At 41.4% G+C, this 15369-nt stretch overlaps 2 protein-coding genes across 6 annotated transcripts in view; one reads left to right on the top strand and one right to left on the bottom strand.

Annotated features, from left to right (window-relative positions):
- Positions 1 to 15369, top strand: part of CCPG1 (cell cycle progression 1) — an 83325-nt gene that overhangs the window by 57259 nt on the left and 10697 nt on the right. The window lies entirely within an intron of this gene.
- Positions 1 to 15369, bottom strand: part of PIGB (phosphatidylinositol glycan anchor biosynthesis class B) — a 32581-nt gene that overhangs the window by 9547 nt on the left and 7665 nt on the right. Inside the window, exons 4-9 of one of the 2 annotated variants that reach the window (XM_036302185.1) lie at positions 14893 to 14997; positions 6969 to 7099; positions 3993 to 4133; positions 2434 to 2485; positions 920 to 1131; positions 293 to 357 (exon numbers count right to left, since the gene is read on the bottom strand). In XM_036302185.1, coding sequence (XP_036158078.1) covers positions 293 to 357; positions 920 to 1131; positions 2434 to 2485; positions 3993 to 4133; positions 6969 to 7099; positions 14893 to 14997 — 706 coding nt within the window. The remainder of the gene's footprint in view (positions 1 to 292; positions 358 to 919; positions 1132 to 2433; positions 2486 to 3992; positions 4134 to 6968; positions 7100 to 14892; positions 14998 to 15369) is intronic. The other variant, XM_036302186.1, reaches the window with a different exon arrangement.

Below are 15369 nucleotides of genomic sequence, written 5' to 3'. Positions count from 1 at the left end.
ATCACTTTTTTAGTGAAAGATTTCAAACAGCCAGGAATATCACCACCAGAAGGATATTGGATCTTTATGACTTGGATATTGAGTCCTTAAGATTTTATCTCACTTTACAGGACACAGGAAAAGGGATATTTAGGCTGCAGAAAGAATACTGCAGAAATATAATTATTTAGTAAGCAATTCTCTTAGCCTCGTTGAAAATATTTTACAGTTTAATGAGCTTTAATGAGAGCTTATTGTCTTTTACCTACTTCTATATAAGTAATTTTTTTCTATATTGAACAAAAATACTTACCACAGAACACCATACAGAATGGTAAAACTGGATAGATAAACCTGAATTCTTTGTGGCTCAACATGCTATAATAAAAAAAAATTAAAATATTTTCTCATATTACACAATACTTTGAGAAACTTATTTAAAATGAAATATAATTAACATGACCTGTTCTAAGTACTGAGACTGAATTTCATGCTTCAGGAATCTTGTTTTTTTTACTTATAAGGTGATGATGTGTTAAAAGTAATCCTAACGTTTGATGTCAATGTCTAAAGTACAATTACATTCTAAGAAAGGGATTTCTATTACCAATCCAAGTCATTACTCAAATTTGGAAGAAAGATGCATACATTTTCATTTTAAAATATTATTTTTCTGGTCCTTTAATATTTAAAATTTTAGTATTTCTAAGAGCAAATGAAATTTGTCCAGGTTCTTAAAAGTTGAACATAATTCTTAAGTAAACTATACATATCAGAAGTATTCATTCTGAGTCCAACATAATTACTACCTTTTCTGCTAAATAATCCCAATTACCAAACCCTAATAGTTAATACATCTCTAAAAGATAACAGTTTACTTCTTGAAGAATTTAATTCCTTGGTAACATCATCAAAATTAACTAAATAAATAAAATCTTACCTATAAACCAGAAGTGTCCACAGTACAGTCACCAAAAGTATCCGGTACCTCTTTGGGGCTAGAAAGCAGCCATGAATAAAGAAGGGTAGGTGAGTACCCAAAACAGCTGGAAATCCTTGACTGAAGTACCAATGCCATGGATGAGAACCATAAAATGTCCCCAAATTCTGCAGCACGTTAAATTTCAAAAAATTATATTGAACCAGAGTCCACTGGCATAGTTGAAGGAAAGAGAAACAGAAATGTGTTAGTGCCAAGTTTGAATCTTTGGCATTAGGGTATCTGGAAGAATCTTGACATTAAATCAGGAATGATCTAAAAACCAAACAATAGTTTACACTAATAATTTTATTAATGACCATATGAAAGCATTTTTTATGTTATTAGTGTGTTCTTTGTTCATTTGTAAAATACTAGGTTTCTGAGATTCAAGAAAGTATGAAATATTCCAATTTTGACAGTGTAAGTTTTACATAGAATTAAAGCTAAAGAGAACACTTAAAAATAATTTTTATCACCCTAAGCCAGTTTGGCCAGTGGACAGAGTGTTGGCCCATGGACTGAAGAGCCGTGCCTGGGTTGCAGGTTCAATCTCAGGCCCAGGGCAGGCGAGTGCAGAAGGCAACCAATCTATATGTCTCTCTCACATCAATGTTTCTCTCTGTGTCTCTCTCCCCCTCCCTTCCACTCTAATAATCAATGGAAAAATATCCTTGGGTGAGGATTAACAACAAAAATACTTTATAAAATTTATTGTTTATCAGAGTGTATATGTGGGGCACCCACATTAAAAATTTTATTCTAGTACCTTACATCACATATTACCTAGGAAGATAAAGCTTTGAAAATATTACAAGTGGAATTACGGCACAAAGCAGAAAATAAACAGCAACAACAGCCAACATTCGGTGCTCACTTGTGCCAGGCCCCATTATAAACATCATACGTGCAGTATCTCATTTAATCTTCTAATGTTATGAGACAGGTACCACAATTATTTCCAGATAAAGAAACTAGTAAGCAAGGTGGTTTGCTTCCAAGCTCGCTCACACTGCTTGTCCAAGTTCACAAGGCTAATGAGGGCACTAGGCTTCAAACTGGCAATCTAATTCCAGAGTCCATAAGTGACTTAAAAACAGGGAACTTAGAAAAAACCTACAGTCGTGAGATTAAAATGTCAAACCAAATGCTTGAAGAATATTCTGGTTAATTTGAATTTTGAATGATTACCTTGAAGACAACTAAAATAATTTTAATAAATCAAACTTTTATTGCTACAAACCTGACAAAAATACCTTGGACTCTCTTGAACTTCAATTAGGAATACACAATTCTGTTATATAGAAAGCATAACAAATTGAACCAAAGGTATATGGTAGCAGTCTTTTTTTTTTTTTTTTTAATGTAACCCATATCATTTAAATGTTCCCAAATATTCATGAATTAAAAATTCAGGTTGAACTTTTAGTGTAACAAATGGTTAGAATGAAAATAGTTTAATATATTTGACTTACTTCACCAAAAAATATACGATCAATTATCAGAGACCAACTCAAAGTGACAAATCTGAAAAACAAAAGGGATGATTAATATTCTGAACTCACTGAAAATCCATATTGGCATATGGCTTTGCAAATGCCATATATCAAGGCCATTTCCAAAAAACCACTTTAAAAATGCTTTAGTTTCACATACTGAATATGGATTTACACATTTTCAAAGATCTTTCATTACATAAGCTGCATTTAAACAAAGTTTTAAAAAGTAATAAACACTGCATGATCTACTGCTGAATAACAAGTTACCCCAAAATGTGGCAACTTAAAACTATGAACATTTATTATCTCACAGTTTCTTTGAGTCAAGAATCCAGCCAGGTACAGCTTAGCTGGGTGCTTCTGGCTCAAGGGCTCTCAAGGTGTTGGCTAGGGGTATAATTTCCTCTAAAGGCTTGATGGGGGTAATGGAGAGATTTGCTTTAAGCTCACTCACATGGTTGCTGGCAGAGCTCAGGCTCCCACATGTAAACCCTCCTTAAGACTGCCTCAGGCGGCTTTCCCCAGCATGAGCCAGCCGAGAGAGACAGGTACCCAAGATGGAAGCCACAGTCAATATTTATAACCCAATCGTGGAAGGGACACCCTTCTGCCATTTCTGTTTGTTAGAATCAAGTCAAAATGTCTACCTCCTGCTCAAGACAAGAGTGTTATACAAGAGCATTAATATCAGAGGATGGGACTAGTGGGGGCAATCTCAGAGGCTGCCTACTTACAAACATATATACAGAAAAGTACACTATGAGAATAAGGCTTTGTGAGCCATCTCTATATGAACACAACTGTGTAACTGTCATAGAGAGCAAAATACAGAGCATCAGTAGGCCCCCTCATCCCTCCAACCAGTCAATCTCCACTCCCATCCCAAAGGCTGACTACTATCCTTTTTGTTGTTAATTATCACCTGAGAATATTTTTTCCATTGAGTTTTAGAGAGAGTGGAAGGGGAATGAGAGAGAAACATCGCTTGGGTGCCTCCCTCTCGCGCCCAACCAGGGCTGGGGATTGAGCCTTGACTGGAATTGAACCCAGGACTCCAGTCCGCAGGCCGATGCTCTATCCACTAAGCCAAACCAGCTAGGGCTGGTTAATGCATTTTTAATTTGCCAACCCCGTGTTTCTTCCACAAAACAAAAACACCTACACTTGCCTAGATCTAAGAATTTTGAAAATCATGAGGTAATATGAGAATGCCATTATAAATCACACAGCCCTGTACAAATGTAAAAGAATCAAGTATCTCCTAAAATGTGTCAGAAATATTTAGGAAATAAAGTACAGGAAAGTTCTAAGAAAAATTGCAAAGATTCTTATTCATTTAAGTAAATTAAAATACTTATAGTTAATCAGAATCATAAGTATTACAATATAAATTTGGAAATAATTCTGTTTCCTTGGTCTGACAATTCTCATTGACATTAGAAGATATCATAATTGACTCAAAGATATAAAATCTTATTTGCAATATATAATTTGCAGGTTGTTAAAATTAATAGATGGATTGTAGCAATACTTACCCAACAGGTAAAAACTGATGTAGAATAAGATCAAGCTTTCTCTGTGCTTGCCAGAAATGTCTGAAGAGCAAAGGTATCCATGGAATGACTGCTGTGGGGCGAATTATGAAGGCAAGTGCCACCAGGGATGAGTACTTGACACTGTAAACAAGGAAAATGTATTGTCAAGACAACTAGAAGTGAGTTTAGAAGTTCTGTGATATCACCTTTTTTCTTTAAATGAGAGCATTTTCCTTTTGGTATAAACAGCTATATGAACTTAGGAAAGTTACGTATACTTTCTGGCTCTTAATTTTTCTCATCCATAAAAAAAGGTTAAAATCTACGCCTTTTCCAGCTCTAATATCCCAATTCTAGTATTTTGAAATAAGCAATTATTTTATGTTTTAATGTTGGTTGTGTTGCTGACAGGTGTACTAGCTTTTAGCCATACAACTCTGCCAGTTGCTTTCCTGATGAAAAAATGATCAAATCTCTCATAAGGATATAAAAGTCACACAAAACCATTTTCTAAGAAAGAAATCAAATGCATTTAAAGAAACATTAGGATTATTTAGGCTATGATGGGCTTCTTTTTTTGTTAATCCTCACCCGAGGGTATTTTCCCATTGATTTCTAGAGAGAGTGGAAGGGAAGAGAGAGAGAGACATAGAGAAAGAAATATCAATTTGAGAGAGACACATTGATTGGTTGCCTCCCACACAACCCCAACCAGGCGGGGGACTGAGCCTGCAACTGAGGTACACGCCTTGACTGGAATTGAACCTGGGTCCCTTCAGTCCTCAGGCTGATGCTTTATCCACTGAGCCAAACCAGCCAAGGCATGAGGGGTTTCTGAGTCCATATGATTTTGTTTTGAAAGTAAGCTGCTAATTTTATCCAACTGAAAAATATATAACTGATAAAAGCCTGCTATAAAACCTATATGATCGTGGGTAGAAACGTGGATTTTTACTATTAGGACTTCTTTCAATGAGTAGCGAAAGGAGATTATGGATAATTTAATCTAGTCCTAACCTTACTCCTTTCTGAATATTTCTACACAGATAGCTTAGTGGCCTTCAAAATCAAAGTGTCTCAAATAAGCCTCATAACCTTCCCTAAAACAGGTCAGTATCTAGTATGTAAATTAATAGTATCACTCAATTTCTCAGTCTCCTTAAATAGCTACTTCTCATCTTTACATCCACTTTGTTTCTCTCCCATTCTCACTGCCATCATTTCACATCAAGTCCTGTCATTTGCCTGGAATCTTTTCATAGTCATCATCGTCTTGTGTTTTTTTTTTTTTTTTTTTTTTATTGCCCAGAAATATTCCTTTACTTAATAACAACATCATTGTTATCATTAATACTTATTGAGCACTTATTTTGCAATAGGTCCTATGCTATACACTTTAATAGAAATCAATGCTGAAATATTCTCATACCACCCTTAAATCTTTCATTTATAATACTTGCATTTTTAAAGGAGTTTGAAAAATTTTATTTAATGTCAAGCCAGGAATAGTACCTGTCATGGAACGAATGCTTATATAGTGGTCGTTTATACACCATGACTCTCCTGACTGAATCAGGCAGCCAATCTAAGGCTGGCCAGTGTGAAAGCTATGTCCAAATAGGGACAATGACATTTAACAAACCTAATCAGAGTCTCTCAAAGTGAACGTGAGATTCACAGGAAATGGGGCAGTTGGTAATGAGAATAGAAGCAGAGAGAATGGCTAAGCCTCAAAATGATGGATCCCTAAAACAGGGATTCATAGGCTGGGCTATAAGGGCATAAGAAAACAGCCCATTCCTCAAAACTACCTTGCATTCTGCATAACCTTCTAATTCATTTGTGTGGCTAAGATATTCTGTAATTTTCTTCTAGGCCTGGCCACAAGCCTAAGATGCCTATTTTCCTTATTTTCACTTTTTGCCTTGTGATAAAGTTCTCATCATATAGATAATTTAACTGAACGCCTATTCTTTCAGTCAAGAGTCTAATGCAGAAATGATCTTGCTTAATGTCATCCTTGCAACCACCTTTTAATATGCAAAGGGACACTGGCTTCTTAACCAGACTCAATTTCTGGCTTTCTCCCTTTCATTATATCCTCAATATAATTTAGCTACTACAAGAGAATTCTTTCTAAATCAGATATGATTATGCCATGCTTCTCAAAAGCCTCCAAGGGCTTCTACAACCTATAGAATAGAGTTCCAATTCTGGAGAAGGGCAAAGTCCCTTTTTAGCTTCACCCCTTACTCTGCTCTTCTCCCATGCATCCTACCACACATTAGCTCCTCTGGACAAGCTGCCCAGACTACAATGACGCCCCTTTATGGCTTTATGCTTTTGGTCACGTTGTTCCCTTGGCTGGCGTTTGCTTCCCTAGTTTCTATGCATATACCCAAATTAGGTCCATATATTTTCTAGTTGCCCTCCTAGACCTGTTTTCCTCCACGCTTCACCTACTCCATTTGCAGGGAGGCTGACCTGTATGGACTCTATCAATGGGCTATTTTGCTTTTTAATTGGCTTTGGCTAATTGGAGGACAGAAGAGTTAAGTCATGGTATTTTATTCTCCCAGCTCTCTCCTTGCAATGGCTAATGGCTAGCTGTGCCTGTCTCCTGTTGGGGCCCTCTCAAAGTTTCAGTTACGTAACATTTCCTCTCCTTGCTCCTTGGGGTCAGGGGGTAATAGAAACTTCCTGCAGAGACTAGTTCTGGTGCACTATGGTATCCCCTTATTGACTTTTCCAAACATTGTCTACACCTTTGTAAACGGTCTTTTTATTAACCTCCTCTTAATTACCAGTTTCCGTATATCTGTTTCCTGCTATAATAAATGTTATCAATTGAAAATCTGTGGGTCTAATAACCTTCATAAACATTAGGGGTCCACTGGACATTACAATGTGTTGATACTTAAGATTTTTTCAAAAGCATGCTTTAGAATCTTGTATATTAACAGCAATATATCTCACCTGTTCATAGACTTTGAACCTTCCAAAGGGTAGTAGAAAAGAGCAATTACAGTGAGAACAGTTTCCATGGTGTTTGTAAGAGTTCTGGTACAGCAATACCATGTGAACCAAGAGCATAACTGGCAAAAAAACTAAGAACAATTATGAGCAAACATACATGCAGGGGGAAATAAAAAAGCTTAGTTAGTGTTATCTTCTATGGAAAATAGCAAGCAAGTCTAAATGCTGCAAAAAACCACATCAAAAGGGAAGTAATGTTAAAAGTAGGCCTGACCAAACATTGTTTCTAAGAATTTATATCAAATACACATCTGTGATATTAGATCTATATTTGTTAAAGTTAAGTTTATACTTTCAAATACATTTTTATGGCATTGCATTTTATTTAAATCTCACTTCCCACTAATAAAAGACAAAAATACAGATTCTTTGATGGTATAGTTTATAGAGAATTGAGATTCATAATTATATTGTCCTAATCAGTAGTCCTCAAATTGTCTTATAATACTGACAAGTAAATTGACTGTTTTTATTGATCTTGGTTTGGAATGTTGCCCTATTTCTTGATGAAAAATTAAGAAAACATAGATGAGAAAAAACCTGTCAGGAGATATCATTAACTTTTAACTTGAAAATTGATTAAATTAGTAAACCAGTTTTTGAAAGAATATGCAAACAGAAGCAACATTAAATCTACAAAACAACCATCTTAAAAGAAGCTTGTTAGTTGATGCAAGGGTGTTAAAAGGTGTACTAACTTTCTATCTTTTCAAATAAAGCCTTTTAAAATTGTTTCCAATTTTTGTGGAGTTAAAGGCCTTTCCTAAACTAGATGAAACTAGTGCTGCTACTTTGGAGGAAGGATATCAAAGGCCTGATGCCTCTGCCATTTTAGGTTGAACCTTTGGTAGTGTATAAAGGCACAAAATAGAGACTGTCTTTATCCTGGAATCAGTTAGCAAGGGCTCATTTGCTAAACCAATCTGTCTTTTTAATGCAAATCAACATGCTACCTGAAGAAATATGTCCTGTTAATATTTAATACATTCTTAATATTTATTAATACTTATAATAAACTAGTGGCCCGGGGTACAGATTCGTGCACACTGAAAGGAAATTAATTAGAAGAAATATTTTAATATAGCCATTCGCCCTTTCTCTATAATAGAAGTGTCAACCAAATTCACAATCGACAATGACAGATGGAAACACATGCGTGCGATTGGCGCCAGCTAGAGCTTTATATGTATCACGCATGCGTGAGTCAACTTAGCCTTTTATTTATATACTAGTGGCCCGGCGCACGAAATTCGTGCATGGGAGGAGAGTGTCCCTCAGCCCAGCCTGCACCCTCTCCAATCTCATACCCTTTGGGAGATGTCGACTACTGGTTTAGGCCTGATCCCAGGATGTCTGACTGCCGGGATCGGGTCTAAACCGGCAGTTGGACATCCCTTTCACAATCCTGGACCGCTGTCTCCTAACCACTCACCTGCGTGCCTGCCTGATTGCCCCTAATTCGTGCATGGGAGCGGGGAGCTCCTCAGCCTGGCCTGCATCCTCTCCAATCTGGGACCCCTCAGGGCTGCTGGCACCTAACTGCTCATCTGCCTGCTGACCTGATTCCCCCTAACTGCTCTCCCCTGCTGACCTGATTCCCCCTAACTGCTCTCCCCTGCTGGCCTGATCCCTCTAACTGCTCTCCCCTGATGGTCTGATACCCTTAACTGGTCTCCCCTGCCATCCTGATCCTCCTAACTGCTCTCCCCTGCCTGCCTGATCACCTCTAACCGCCTCTGCCTCAGCCCTGCCACCATGGCTTTGTCTGGAAGGACGTCCAGAACCTCGTCTGGAAGATGTTCAGTCTAATTAGCATATTACCTTTTTATTAGTATAGATGCCACCTTGCCTAAAAATGCAGGTTGTTAGCAGGTTTTCCCATCATGGAAGGAGAGCCTGCAGTAGCATCCTGGGTTCTGACCAGGGCTTATGCACTCGTGCTTTATCTCAGCAGATGAGATTCCTAGAAGACTCTTGGATGTACCTTGAACATTTCTATCGATTTTGCCAAATCATCCTCCAAAAATGTTGAATCACTTTAAACTCCTACCAGCAACCATGCATGTGCCCTCTGTCCTACTTTGATGCCAGTATCATTGATTTCCCCCTAGAAGCTTCCCTCCCCTCAGCCGGGACTGCTTGGCACTTGAGCCAAACTCACTGTTCAGCCCAGGACTTGATTTTCCGAGATAGAATTATGGAAGAGGAAAAATAGTTTTCCTCTACCCTTCTGAGTTCTTAGCGGAGGCCCTTGTAATGAAAGACAGATTACCAAGAGAAAAACAAAAGTTCATTAACATCTGTACCTCGTGTATATGTGGGAGATCCCAGGGAAAAATGAATAACTTCCCAAAGTGGCTTAGAATCCAGATTTAAATACCTTCTTTCTAGGGAAAGGGGACCGGATAGGTAGGCCTCTTAGAGGAGAGTACATGATTTTTAGGAAAGATGAATGGGGGTGGGGGAGATAGTTTGTAACAAAGTTTGGATGTGATGTCAACTTCTAGTCTCCTGTCCTGTGACAGGAGTCAGTCTTCACTGGCTGATGGCACTTTTCCCATCAAGGGAACCTTTTGGGGGGTCCGATTTTAGGCAGAGAAGGAGACTTCAGTGAAAACCTCTCCTTGCATTTGCTGTTTTTCAAGCATCTGCAGGTCAAGATCGTCAATATAACAACATGGCATATGTTGGGGTGGTCTGTTCTCTGACCTTCAGAATAAACCCAACAAAAGCTTGTTTCCTCTCTTAGATAATTTGCCACAGTAGCGTTATTCCCTGGAAACAGTATTCTGACCAGTATTCTGATCACTTCCTGGGAATGATCATAACATACCCTGTGCTTGTAGAAAGGTGTGGGCCATATCACTAAATAATCAGGGTCAGTTTTCTCATCTTGTGGAAAGGGAGACAAAGTTATGATAGTTTATCTCCCTTTCCACAGGTTCCCTGCCGGTTTGTGTCTCTGCTACAGCCCCAGTGGCCCCAGCGCCTCTGCGGCCTTGGGGTTAGGGACTGCTGGGTGCCGGCCCCCCCCCCCCCCCCCTTGCAGGCTGTGTCTGTGCTCCTCTGACCCCAGCACCGAGGTGGGGCTTGAGGCTGCTGGGTGCAGGTCACCCTGAGGGCTGTGTCTCTGCTCCTCCAACCCCAGCGCCAAGGCGGGGCTTGGGGTTGCTGGGTGCTGGGCCCGCTGCAGGCTTGTGTCTCTGCTCTTCTGGCCCCAGCATCCCCAGAGCCTCCTCCGCCAGGGGGCTTGGGGCTGCTGGGTGCTGTACCCCCCCCCCACCCCCCCCTGCAGGATGTGTCTCTGCTCCTCTGACCCCAGCGGCGAGGTGGGGCTTGAGACTGCTGGGTGCCTGCCCCCCTTGCGGCCTGTGTCTCTGCTCCCCCAACCCCAGCGCTGAGGCGGGGCTTCAGGAGGCTGGGTGCCCGCCCCCCTGCGGCCTGTGTCTCTGCTCCCCAACCCCAGCGCGAGGCGGGGCTTGGGGCTGCTGGGTGCCGGCCCCCCTGCGGCCTGTGTCTCAGCTCCCCCAAACGCAGCACTGAGGCGGGGCTTGGGGCTGCTGGGTGCGGGCCCCCCTGCGGGCTGTGTCTCTGCTCCCCCAACCCCAGCGCCGAGGTGGGGCTTGGGGCTGCTGGGTGCCCGCCCCCCTGCGGGCTGTGTCTCTGCTCCCCCAACCGCAGCACCGAGGCGGGGCTTGGGGCTGCTGGGTGCCGGCCCCCCTGTGGGCTGTGTCTCTGTTCCCCAACCCCACTGCCCAGGCGGGGCTTGGGGTTTCTGGCTGCCAAGACCCCTGTGGGTTGTGTCTCTGCTCCCCCAACCCCACCACGGAGGCTGGGCTTGGGGCTGCTAGGTGCCAGCCCCACTGTGGGCTGTGTCTCTGCTACTCTGACCCCACTGCCCAGGCGGGGCTTGGGGCTTCTGGGTGCTGGCCCCCCTGTGGGCTGTGTCTCTGCTCCTCCATCCCCCCCAGCAGCGCTGACCAAGTAGGCCCAGAGGCTCTCCACCAGCGGGTTGAGGCAGAATGCCTGGTCCTCACCAGGCTTCGCTCTGCCACTTGAAGCCTACGTATGCAAATTAGCCACCATCTTGGCTGGCAGTTAATTTGCATATCATGCTAATTAGCCAATGGGAAGGCTAGCGGTAGTACGCTAATTACCATGTTTCTCTTTTATTAGATAGGAGATATATATATAGAATAAACTTGCTTAATTAGACCTGCTTTCTGATTTAGCTAAACTTTCTCCAGCCCAGTGAAGCACCTCAACTTCCCTTTCAGGTAATTGTCAGCAACATAGCAGTAAATATCAACAAGAAGCATATTACTGTAGATTATGCAGAGAGAACAAAGGGTAAAATATTTTTTTTAAATTAAATCTTTATTGTTCAGATTATTACATTTGTTCCTCTTTTTTCCCCCCCATAACTCCCCTCCTCCCAGTTCCTGCCCCACCCTCCGCCCTCACTCCCCACCCACTGTCCTCATCCATAGGTGCACGATTTTTGTCCAGTCTCTTCCCGAATCTCCCACACCCCTTTCCCCCCCCCCCAAGAATAGTCAGTCCATTCCCTTTCTATGTCCCTGATTCTATTATAATCACCAGTTCATTCTGTTCATCAGATTATTTATTCATGTGATTCTTAGATTCACTTGTTGATAGATGCATATTTGTTGTTCATAATTTGTATCTTTACCTTTTTCTTTCTCTTCCTCTTCTTAAAGGATACCTTTCAGCATTTCATATAATCCTGGTTTGGTGGTGATGAACTCCTTTAGCTTTTCCTTATCTGTGAAGCTCTTTATCTGACCTTCAATTCTGAATGATAGCTTTGCTGGATAAAGTAATCTTGGTTGTAGGTTCTTGGTATTCATCACTTTGAATATTTCTTGCCACTCCCTTCTGGCCTGCAAAGTTTCTGTTGAGAAATCAGCTGACAGTCGTATGGGTATTCCCTTGTAGGTAACTGAGTTTCTTTCTCTTGCTGTTTTTAAGATTCTCTCTTTATCTTTTGCTCTTGGCATTTTAATTATGATGTGTCTTGGTGTGGTCCTCTTTGGATTCCTTTTGTTTGGGGTTCTCCGCGCTTCTTGGACCTGTAAGTCCATTTCTTTCACCAGGTGGGGGAAGTTTTCTGTCATTATTTCTTCAAATAGGTTTTCAATATCTTGCTCTCTCTCATCTTCTGGCACCCCTATAATTCTGATGTTGGTACGCTTGAAGCTGTCCCAGAGGCTCCTTACACTATGCTCGCATTTTTGGATTCTTTTTTCATTTTGCTTTTCCGGTTGGGTGTTTTTAGCTTCCTCGCATTTCAAATCATTGACTTGATTCTTGCGCTCCTCTGATCTGCTGTCGGGAGTCTGTATAATATTCGTTATTTCAGTCCGTGTATGCTTAATTTCTAGTTGGTTCCCCAATATAACATCGAGGGTCTCATTAGTTTTCTTGTAGATGTCATTAAGTTTATCGGTGGCTTCTAAACAGTTCTTAAGAGACCTTAAAAGTGTGGTTCTGAACTCTATATCTTCCATTGACAATTTTGTCCTGTTTCTTCGTCTCCGCATTTTGTTATGCTTCCTTGGTGCACCCCCTAGTGGTGTTTGTGCGCAGTCTTATAGTTAAACCTTATAGTTAAACCTGTGTCTGCAGTGAGAGAACTTCTGTCCTCTAGGGAGGTGCTAATCTAGCCTTTGCCTGAGGCTATCCGGCAAATGCCTGTGTGCAGGGCTTGGGCGGGGCAGGTCGCAGAGGATCAACAGGGTGGGCCGGAGAGAGCAGTTATGGCGGCTCTCAGTCCTGTCCCCAGGGGCTCTGCCTTTCTGAGTGCCAGCACCCGCTGCAAACCTCGGAGAGAAAGCTGCACTCGCTCTGACCGAAGCCAGACAGTCCCGCTTCTCCCGTTTGAGTCTGGGTCCCTAAAGACTCACCCGGATCTGGAGCTCAGAGTCTGCGACTCCCTCCCGATTGAAAACGCCAACCGCGCCCTCCGCCGCCAGCCCGCTCCACGCACTCCGCACCTCAGAATTTGACTTCAGCACTGCGCCGCCTCTGAGTGTCCGTATGCGTTTCTCTTTCCTCCTAGTTGTAGGACTTCCACTCAGCCAGCATTCCTGTGGTTCTGGGTGATGTCCGTTCCGTTTTTTAGTTTCACTTTTGAAGTAGTTGTTCAAGGCAGCAAACTCTGGCGTTAACCTATGCCGCCATCTTGGTTCTCCGAGAACAAAGGGTAAAATATTTAACTGCAGCAGTGTTTGACTATATTCTGCGCAGTGAGAAAACCTGAAGTCATTTTCAAGGTCCACCATTTCTTTCTTCTTTTCAGTTGGGTCAAGTTTCTAAACTTTCTAAATCTCTGTTTTCTGGCTAATGAGAAGAAAATAGGATTCCACCGAGTCTCCTATCTACCTACTCCAGGACTTCTGTGAGGACCAAAGGAGGTGAGGCATGGGAAAACGCTTCACAGACATTTGGTTAAAGTGTAAAAAGTTTGCACCAGGCTATAAAGCAAGTCGTGTTCCTGGGCTGAAGAAACTCCACGGAGACTAGTCATCGCTAGGGAGAGGAAGCCAGGCGTTGCTATGTGACATCATTACCCAGTGCCCACTGTGACCGTTTCTGGGCTGGGTTGGGCTGTGGGCCGCATTTTGCACCATGGGGTCTTGGCAGCACTGGCTGTGATTTGGTGGGCTGTCGCTCTAGGATGGGGGCAGGGCCTGTGTGCCACTTGGGGGAAACCAAGTGTTGCTTTGTGGGCGCCAGGTCCTCGGTGCCAGTGCACATCACAGCAGCTCCTGTGTTGAGCGTCTGCCCCCTGGTGGTCAGTGCACATCATAGCACCAGTTGGACAGTCAGACACTTAGCATATTAGCCTTTTATATATTTAGATTATATTCTAGAATTGTGTTGATTAATTGGTACCTTGGAATTTGGAACAAACTTGCCAATAAAAACAATGCAAAAAAAGGTAGTAAGATTTCTAGGTGGCTCAAATAAGCTTATTAATTTAGGAAAGAGCCAAAGTGAAATAATACTACAGCATCCGATCACTCTTCAGGATATGGCTTAAATGGGAAAATCCATTCAAGGTTTGAATGGGAGATCAGGAATCTATCTCCCCACTGTGAAATAAGCTAAATGACAAGACAGCCTTCTACTCCACATCCTCTCCCTTACAGAGTCCAGCTGTTTTTATTAAACACTAACCAAAGCTGGACCAGTGCTTTAATGAAAAGGCATTTCCCAGGCTGAGTCTCAGGTAGCTGGAGGAATAGTGGACAGGGTTGTAAAAGGCTGAGGCAACGTGTGAGGTAGGCAGTGATTTAGAACTATTCCTACTGGTGAGGCAAAAACTCTGACAGTTGGGAGGAATGAAGGTGCTTCCAGAGGAGACATCCTAGGTCAGTGATGGTGAACCTATGACATGCGTGTCAGAGGTGACACGCGAACTCATTTTTTTGGTTGATTTTTCTTTGTTAAATGGCATTTAAATATATAAAATAAATATCAAAAATATAAGTCTTTGTTTTACTATGGTTGCAAATATCAAAAAATTTCTATATGTGACATGGCACCAGAGTTAAGTTAGGGTTTTTCAAAATGCTGACATGCCGAGCTCAAAAGGTTCGCCATCACTGTCCTAGGTTCACCCCCTCACAGGGTTTGAGGGCATCAGTGACTTCCACCACCTCGAGTCCCATCAGAAGAGAGATGGTGTGCGCCATTCGCATTTTACTGTTCTTAATTATGGAAGTACTCTATAAAATTGTATGAATTATCTTCTGAAACTGGTTTTGGAATCGATATTGTTTATGCTCATAGGAATGAAAATAACTGGCATATACTTTCTAAAGTGTTGAGGACTTACCACCCATCTTGCTATTTGCTGATTTTCTAGTTGCTTCATTAATGAGTAAAGCCTCAAGTCGGCTATAGCAGACAGAAGTGCTTGGGCAAGTCTAGGAATCCAAATCTTCATTAATTAAAAAAAAAAAAGAAAAGAAAAACATCTGTTGGTTCACACTGAATTATCATAAGAAATCAACAAGCTAATCCAACTATCACTACACACACACACACACACACACAAATTTTAATTTAAATAGCCAACAAACCATTTCGTGTTAAGGTTCTATTTTAGAAGCATATCTAGTTATTTTCATTAGCATAACAATACATAATTTTTAATAAAACTTATACAGTACTGTATGCTAGGTATCATATTAAGTATATATTTAATTTAATTTTTAAATTTTTAAAATTTTTACTTTTGTTAATCCTCACCTGAGGATATTTTTCCATTGATTTTTAAGGAGAGTGGAAGAAAGAGGGAAAGACAGAAGAA

Source organism: Myotis myotis, unplaced genomic scaffold (assembly GCF_014108235.1).
Source record: "Myotis myotis isolate mMyoMyo1 unplaced genomic scaffold, mMyoMyo1.p scaffold_m19_p_1, whole genome shotgun sequence".
Lineage (NCBI taxonomy): Eukaryota > Metazoa > Chordata > Mammalia > Chiroptera > Vespertilionidae > Myotis > Myotis myotis.
The sequence above is the reverse complement of the archived record's forward strand: the minus strand, read 5'-3'. Positions and strand labels throughout refer to the sequence as shown.